This window comes from Malurus melanocephalus, unplaced genomic scaffold (genome assembly GCF_030028575.1).
Source record: "Malurus melanocephalus ecotype Western Australia unplaced genomic scaffold, MMel_1.1 scaffold_350, whole genome shotgun sequence".
Classification (NCBI taxonomy): Eukaryota; Metazoa; Chordata; class Aves; order Passeriformes; family Maluridae; genus Malurus; species Malurus melanocephalus.
In genome coordinates this window covers 314,095-323,362 of record NW_026623582.1, presented here as the reverse complement: position 1 = coordinate 323,362, position 9,268 = coordinate 314,095, and the positions used below count along the sequence as shown (strand labels likewise).

The 9,268-nt window shown below is 42.4% G+C and overlaps 1 protein-coding gene across 1 annotated transcript in view; it reads right to left on the bottom strand.

Moving 5' to 3' along the window:
- The window catches only part of MEGF10 (multiple EGF like domains 10), an 82,830-nt gene that overhangs the window by 16,779 nt on the left and 56,783 nt on the right, over positions 1–9,268 (bottom strand). The window contains exons 14-16 of the mRNA XM_057378246.1: positions 2,815–2,961; positions 612–746; positions 137–265 (exon numbers count right to left, since the gene is read on the bottom strand). Coding sequence (XP_057234229.1) covers positions 137–265; positions 612–746; positions 2,815–2,961 — 411 coding nt within the window. The remainder of the gene's footprint in view (positions 1–136; positions 266–611; positions 747–2,814; positions 2,962–9,268) is intronic.

Here is a 9,268-nt window from a genome sequence, read left to right as displayed (position 1 = left end):
TTCAGAACAGCCAAGACAGTGCCTACTTAATTTTCTTTAAAAAAAAAAAAAAAAAAAAAAAAAGGTAATTTAAATAGCTGCATCTTGATTATTTGTTCCAAAATTAAAGAGAGGGAAATAGAAAGGTGATACTTACGTTGAGAGCAGTCACTGCCAATCCATCCAGGGTAACACTGGCAGGATCTATCAATAGGATTACAAGTCCCATTATTGGTGCAGGTGCATATTCCAGCACAGTTCTTCCCAAATCTGCCACTGGGACATACTGAAAAAGAGACATTGCCAGAAACAGAACTCCTTAGCAAGCACAAGAAGATTTTATTTTCTTCATTTCAGGAGAAAACGACCAATATTTGGATCAAGAGAGGTTTTTGCTCAGTGTAATGTTACACTCAGGCATTATAAATTCTGGTGAGCACAAAACCCACAGTCACTACACAAATTTGAGAGTGCAGAGGGTTTATACTTAAGGATCAAACCTTTAAACGSATGAAGCTTTGTGATTTATAAACTGAACATTCCCTGACAGAAAAYATCTTTGGCTTTACAGCTCCCAGGTGATGGAACGGAAATGATCACAGCACTGGGTGTGTGCAGCCTGTGGAGTTTACCTTCATTGCAGAGGGCTCCGGTGAAGCCAGGCAGGCAGTCACACAGGCCGGTGATGTGGTGGCAGGGGCCGCTGCTGTGCACGCACTGCGGGCAGGTCTGGCTGCAGCGGTGTCCGTAGAAGCCCGGTGAGCAGACTAYAACCAGAGAGGACACACTGTCACACGCTGTCACTGCCCTGCAGGGCMCTTACTCCTGGCTGGACACTGGCCCTGCTTTCCAAGCCCATAGCAGCTGCAGCATGGTCATTGTTATTTGTACAGCTCGGTGATTTTACACCCCCAAAACAAGATCTTCTCCTTCTCCTCAAGGATTCGGTGTACTCTGGCTCATTTGTTGACATTCCATTACATGTCAAGCCACCCTGAACTCAGATAATGTCTGGAAGGCATACATACTTTATTTGGCTAAACAAGGACATCTTCTGAAGCACATCTGAAGCACAGGGAGAACAGTTTTTTCTCTAGATGGGTAAGGTCATCCTAGACCTTGATTCCTGCTGTGTTTCCTAACTTGGAATTCAAATAGCTGTTACTTCACTGGACAAAAAGCACAGATGTTTTCCAGGCAACCTTTCTTTTATGTGGTACAGTCACCCTAACTTCCAGAGAACCTAAGAGCAGAAATACAGATTTGTCCAGTTAATACTGATGCTGAAAGCATGAGTTTCTCAAAAAGAAAAAGGRRAAAAAAGGGGGAAAAAAAGGAGGCTGTTGCATAAAACCTCCTTCTTTGTTCATCTAATCCCTTTTTGGCATTTATTTCCTGATAAATTAGAATATTAGCTAATAGATCAAGAGAAATACCTGCCCAGCTGCAGTTAGCACTGACAAAACCACGCTGGAATCTTCTCAATACTTTAATTTCATTCAAGACTCAGTCTTTTAATTACACACTTGATACAAGCTATACGGCCAGATCTCTCCGGAGAGATTAACTTTTCCAAGTGAAATGGTGCCAAAAGGTCTTCCTGTTTACTGAAAAGGCACTTTCTGAGCAGGATCCAAATTATTTGGATGACCTTTGTCTTCCCAGCCTGCAGACAGTGCCTCAGAGAGGCACTGGACTGGAAGCCTCTTGTGCAGGTTATGGGCGCAGGTCCAAAACCCGAGGGAAGGTTTTTCCGTGGCTGAGTTACACTTGCTCTGCCTCTGCGTTCCCTGTAGGGCCCTCTAAGATGAGATAGTGACAATAATTGCTGGCCACAGTCAGAAATGCTCTGGGAATGCCAATGCCACACCAATGTGGGATTTAGCCAGGCCATGTCACAGCCTTCAGCTTGAAACTGACTGGTGGAACTTCACCTTCCTCTGGTTCTCCCTCTCCCTCCAAGTGACCAYTTCAGGTAATCTCCTGTCTTTTGAGCCTCTTTTGGAAGGCCCAGGAGCATCTTCATGTGTCCTTAATCCACCTGCTCCTGGATCACGTTTTCAGGAGATGTGCTCTGCAAACTGRGCTCCCCTCCAGCCTCACACAGCTCCCACTTCTCTTCCCTGAGCACCTTTCCTTCACAGCTTCAATGATTCAAACTGAAGGTAGCTGGGCTGCTGGCAAACTGTGACAAATTTTGGGAAGGAAGGCGTTATTTACCTCCCTGAATCTGGAATGATTTGCCTCAGTTCAGCTGTATTTCTCTTCCTGCAATTTGAATTTTATAGAGACAAGTTTTCCAAAAGGAACTACGGGTACATTTGACATCCTCTACTTACTGTGAGGCCTGCATCCACTGACTGCTTCCCTGCTTCCCTTYTGTGTTACAAAACAATTGTTAAAAACCAAATATAAACCAAGCCYGTGATTCCTAGCAGACTCAACTGGAAGTTTTTCAGTTTCTGAAACGCATGTACRTTTTGTTCACCTGTATTACAAAATTAACCTTCATCAGTCATGTTTGGAAGTGCTTTGGGATGGAATCCCCTGCTACATTTCCTAGAAAGTCACGTTTATAACAATGCCACAGCACAGACAGCAAATAGAAGTAAAGCTGTACCATAACAAGAACAGCTCTATGAGATGGAAACACTGGTTCATTTCAGATAGCCCTTATTTTTTTCCTATATATTCATGCATTTTGACAAAATGTGCAATCAAGGAGTGTTTCCCAAAATTTCACCGTACAATTAGCAAAGCATTGTGATRTATCATGAGAAGTCCAAGCAGCAGAGGTACAATCAGAGGTTTTTAAAGCATATATGTGGTCCTTACTTCTCTGGCAAGTGGTGCCTCTGTATCCTGGTGCACACTCACAGATCCCATCGTCTGGAGAGCAGGATGCTCCATTTTTGCAGTAACAGGGCAAGGAGCAATTGGGACCCCACTGTCCCTCGGCACAGACACTGTCACAGTGGATACCTGCAGCCACAAACAAAACATCTATGAAGAGTTTTTGTGCACAGTTGGGTTAAACCTTTGCTTCCCAAGACGACTGAACTTATAAACATAGCTCACACAACCTTTTTGTGAAAACATCACATTGGGAAAGTGCAACAAGATAAACTTGCATCTTCCCCCAGAATAATGAGAATAGTGAATTTCCCTCGTGTTCCAGTTTTGATGAGATGTACATAAATGGCTACTGCTTCCTCCACCATGGCTGTTTCAAAACAGCACAAGCTTAGTTTCAGATTTTATGTTTGGGAAGCGCAYGACAAAAAGAATTGCAGGAACTTTTCCTTCTGAGAATTCTTCGTGTCTGACATAATTTTGTATAATAATGGGGCGCSGGACGTTGAACGCTTTCTAATTAGTGGTGAGCTGATTGCTGCTGGGCCTCGCACTGAACAGAAAAATGCAGTGCACACAAAGGGTTTCCGAACACACCATGTGAGCATTCCAAAATGCTTAGCTGCCACAGTGTTAAGGATGCTGGTCAGTCAGTGCTTTGTTTAACTGGTTTTGGTATAAAATTGATTCTAAAATGGCCACAATCTGAATCTGTGCATACAGATCATAAAACAAACCAGTCACTATAAATCATCCAGTCACGGTTTGTTTGCTGGCTTCTGTTGTTTGTTCACTTGTCATTTTTCCCCCCACAATGCAGCAACATTAAATATMATTTTCCTGCTTTTTAAGAAGTGCTGTGCATGTTAAATGCCAGCAGGCACCACCATGGGGCTCAGACCGTATTGTGTCTGCAGCGCTTTGCATTAACAATCAAGTTTCATTGTAATGCCTCTCCTGAATGAACCCTCCACTGAGGGAAAAGTGGACTGGATCCAACCACAAGCATGTCTTGCTTTGTAAGTATTCCCAGCAAAATATGCCACAGGTTTGCTGGCTGCCAGAGTCCTAAAAAAAACCAAAACAGTTTTATGTGTGATAAAGGGGAAATAAAACACTTTTAACTCTCAACACCAAAACCTCCTGTTATTAAAAATCCTGAGAAATAATTACAAAGTTTGGTGACAGATCAGACACAGAGGCGACTCCTCAACGCTGCCAGCAAAACTTTGCAATGGTGCCCCTACCCAAAGACCAACTCTCTAATTAGAGGAAATGTGGATTTCCAGACTCTTGAACTGTTTTTCTCTCTGCAGGACAATCAACAGGCTGAAGAATCAAATACGTGTTTCAACAGATTGCACCAACCTGTGCCAGCAAGGCAGAAAAACACTTGACTTTAAAAATACAGATACWGACAGACAGTGCACAGGCCACCTCAAAGCCCTGATTGCACAATGACCATTAGTACTGACCTAAAACAATTCTATTGCCAAAAAATGGAAGGCTGCTTACATCACTCCTTTTCCACTTTCTGCCTGCCTAGACAATGGCATTCTGCTGTCCCCATCCACATCTGAAAGGCAGTACTGACTTGTTTCTCAGCAGCCCGGTTCAACTTTTTCATTAACTCCCCATTTATGGACAAACAGAGTAAAAAGAGTGCCTTGATTTTGAGGGATGCTGGTGCATGTGAGCAGTGTGACATCACTGCTTGCTTGTTTTTTTTTTCTTCTTTTTTTTTTTTTTTCAGAAACAAGACCACTTCTTTCTCCTGCTGCTTTGCCTGGGATTCCCAAATTTAAGAATTCGGGTTTATGAGTCTGTGTAAGCACAGGCAGAGCACCTCAGAGCCATGCCCACGCCAGAGTTATCTGCCACATCACACTCACAACTGCGCCCAGTGCACCCTRCTGGAGGAAGGACATTTTTCACAGCCTCACTGGGTTCCAGTGTATAATGRTCACTATTAACGAGCCCATGGTTGCCAAGAGCTACCAAAGTGCATTATCTGAGATTATGTAGCCCAGTGACATACAATAACACCAGGCTCAATTATGCTGCCCTGATCTGTGCACAGAGGATGCTTTATGACAGCCCAGTGTCCAAGGGTGCTGCGGGCACTGCGATGGGGAGGACAATGGGGCCCACACTGCACGGAGCCACGGGGCTTGAAACAGACAGCAACTAATGCTAAAAATGAAAAAATGGGGAAAAAGGCTTCTTCAGTACACATCAGGGAAAATTATCCCCCAGGGAAACTGAGAAAACCTGCCTTCCCTTTCCCACTTTCACCCCTCATGAGGAGGCAAAGAACGGCATCACTCGACTTAGCAAATAAAACAGTGTACAGTAAACATCACTGAGTAACACCGGTGACAACATAACATGCTGCAAGAAGACTGAATACAATTCCGCTTCATTATAATATTCACTATTCACACTAATATTCACTATTAACTATAAGCAAAATCAGTTTTGCTCCTGTATATGTCAAGAATGAACATAGCAAGGCAGAAATCATTCACTGATTTATTGCATCTCTACTTATTAAAGCAGTTTGCAGTCTCACTCATTCATGCTTAGGTAAGTTTGTAAAAATAACAAGTTGAATTTTGTATCTTACAGCTGTAAAAATCAAATGGGTATTTTTGAGAAAGAGCAAGTAAGAAATATTAAAAGTATTAAAACAAAATTTTTAAAAAATGAATTTTTAGAGTGATTTCCAGATGCTTTATATGAAATTTCAGCAAAGAAAGCTATGCTTTGACAGAAAAGCCAAAAATTATTCAGGAAAAAGAAGTATTTTGACTAGAACTTACAAAGCAAGATTTAGACTCAGGTTTTACAACAATGTTACCAACTGGTTTATGACTGCCACAGTTTCATGCAAGTATTAATCTCTTAGACAATTAAATTTTTTTTATTAAGTTTTCATGTTGGTTCTGATACTGATAAGGATATCTGCGAGAAAATGTTTTTGCCAGAGCTATGGACAAAGAGCTCTTTGATGGCCTCCACAAGTTGCTAGGCAATAGCTGAATGGTCATGATAAACTTCAGCTAAGCTGCTCTGCAGAAATGCTCGTGCATTTAATGCCCAGTGCTTTATGCTGGGGGCCTCACATCCAAATCTGCATTCCCCCAGCATTCGTAATTGCATGAACGAAGCGAAGAATTCTCAAGAGAYGCTGCCCCTGCCCTTGCTAGCAGAGTATTTACACACCCTACGTTACATTTTTGAGACACAATGATCCATCCAAGTCAGATCAGCAAAGAGCCCATTTGTTTTAGCACTTGAAGGGGAAAAGAAGAATTACCAATTATTTCTTACTCTCTTCTCTTATTATTGGAGTTAAGTGCTGTTTTCCAGCTTATTATGTTTCCATTASTCTGATAAAAGATTATCCAAACTTTAATGTATTTTTCTTTCACAAAGAACATGTATTTGCTGTACAATTTATCTTAACACACAAGGAATTTTCCAATACAGCCCCTCAGCATTAAACCCTATTTATATACAGGTGTACTTCCCAGGTGTCAGTGAAAATTGGATATTTAATGGCCCAAACTAAAGAAGGAAGAAGACCCTGAGAGCCTGGGGAAATCTTAATTAAAGCTAATGACACTTTCTYATTATGGTCCAAGAGCTCATCCTTGATATTTGAGAGAAACTATGGCTTCTGTTCAAGGCAGCTGCAACTTGTGATGGTGAGGACTGGTTTCCTAATTTCTCTGTCAAATAATGGACGGGCAGCCCAAARAAAAGGAAGTGGTGAAAAATGTCAGGGGCACAATTTAGAAGTACCCTCACTGTCTTTGAGGGAGGGAGGTGCCTTGCTCCACAGCTGAAGGCAGCCAGAGCAATTTCTAAAATATCTAAAATCRAGGAGCTAGTGAGAGGGTCAGAGATTTTTCTTCACTGCAGCAGCAGGAGAGACAACAGCTGCAAGTTTCTGGCAGGAAGGCAGCTACAAAAAATTGTCAACAAGAACATCGGAGTTTGAAGGCAAAGATCATTATCTGCAAATTTTATTGGAAGAATCCCTTCTGAGATATTTCTAGTGTCAATCTGAAGGCCAYGCTCTTGCCACACACTGCTGTCCATTCCACAGGTGCTCCTCTTCTATCAGTCTTTGGGCAGCCATCAGGAAATAACTCTTCTCCCTTTTTTAACTTCTTCATAGGTAGAAAAGAGATACACTTCATCACTGATTGGAAGCTATTTTTAATAAAAGGGTGGTTTTTCTTCCACATAAAGACCCAACACAATGCACAGACAGCAGAGACACAGACAAAGCAAAATCCAGATGTAGGGTGGGACCAAACCTCTTACTGGGGAATTCCTCTCCCTAAGTTTGAAAAGTAGATTTGTCATTTATCATGAGAGAGTGCTCAGATATAATTTCATTCTACAGCACATAAGAGTATTCCTCCCAGTGGGGCCTTGTCCTTTAGGAACCCATGGAAAACTGGTGACAATGGACAGAAAACCATGTTTTTTTKGAGAATCTTGGCTTGAGTGCACTGGTGCTCGAGCAAGAGCATGTTTTTTGGTCTAAAGGTGAGGAAGACCCAAGACAGAACTCTTCTAAGTGTGTTTTTCTCTTTGTAGGAGGGGAAAAAAAAGCATTTTCATGGAAAGCTGAGGGACAGGGCAGAGCTGCAGGCTCCCAGCGGGGTGGGTGTCAGATAGCAGGACCTCCCCCTGATAATCCAGCAACAAATGTGCCTCTCAGGAATACTGTCAGAGGCACATGGAGGGACACAGGAACAGCACATCTGGTGACGGGCGATCTGAGTAAAGCCAGCAGGTGTCCAGCACAGAAAAAGTGACCGGCACCCGTCCTGTGGGTGAGCTAGTGAGATGGCGGATGGTATTTCTGCATCTGTCCTTTCCACAAACCAGCGCCTTTGTTTTGGTGCAGATAGCAGACCGGTGGTATTCCATAATCCCTGGCATCACACAGCCCCCCCAAATCAATTTAAAAGGAACAAATGCCGTGACGTCTCCTCACAAATGCAAAGGTGCGGTAGAGCTGCACGGTGGGGATGTGTGATCAGAGCTCCCACATCACTAAAATTACAGTAGTAAACAAACTGYCTGGAGGAAAAAAAACTTCTGCCTATTTAATTAATAATTGATTTTAATTAATTGAATTACTTAAAATAATTTGATTAATGTGAAAMTTTGGTCTGTAAGAACATGACTACTCTAATCTTTCAGGCAACTTGGGAAAAATTTATTTTGGCAGCTGCTTGCAGAACGGATAAAATTAAGGGATGAAGCTCACAGTTACCATGGTGCTTGCTGGTTTGCTTGTTGAGAGAAGTGGCAGATGTACCTTTTTAATGGAAGTTAACTTGAAGTTTTGGGGTAATTTAATAGGAGAATTATCATTACCTATTGGGAGAGTATATTTTCTGTCTGTTTTTTCTGCTTTCTATTTAAATGGTTCTCATTCTTTTCCACTCTCTAGCTGTTGAGCTCCCTTTCACATGAAAAAAAAAAAAAAGTTATTTGTCAGATCCAGTGAAAATGTCAAGGGATGAGAGAGTTGGGGCAGACATCATCCTCTGCGTGGGCGGGATGTTTCTCATTTGTGCCATCCTGTCATGTGGCTCCTGGAACGTGACGGGATGGTCAGACTGCCAGGAAAAAAACATCACCCTTAACTCTTGCCTTCCTAAGCAGAGCTAAGCTGCTRCAGAGGGAAGACATGATGGAAACCACAAAAGAGGATTTCTAACAGGGGTCCTATAAAACAAAGTCACTTTTCCTTAGGATGAAACAGGACCCAAGGGAAAACCAGAAACCTAAATAAAAACAGAGATGTAATGAGAGCAAATTTTAGTTATTTCTCGAGTTGTTGTTGCTGAACCCGTGGGGAGCTGCAGCTCTGYCTGGAGGCTGAGGCCAAGCCTTCGTGCCCACACGAGCAGCTCAGAGCTCCCCCATACCCCGAGGTCACCGACTCACCCTCCCCACGGGGGGTTTCCTGCTCTCCAGCCTTATGGGACAACTGTGTCACTCCCTTATTTGCTTCTGCCAAGTTACAGAAACTGTTCCCTCTGACGAAATTCCCTGGGGAACTGTAGATAACTGCTCTCCTCACAGGGCTAAGGAAAATGCTRTGTTTAAAGTAAGTTTTTTGAAAGTATGTGTTATTTTGATGGGAAGTTCACCCCAGCATCATGGACTTATTAGTGCTTAAAAAGAAAAAATACTCACAAGTATGTATTTTTAAGCTTCCTCAAAAGTATTTGTTTTCTAACACCACCCTCCCAGCAGTTTGAAATAACTGAATTCTTCATCTGGTTTAGATAAGCATTAGACTGTTCAAAAATCAGTTTCTCCCTCTCTTTGTTTTTTAACTTGGTAGGTAACACTGTCCACCCTAAAGTACTGTGTCTGACGGTTACTTTCACAAATCCAA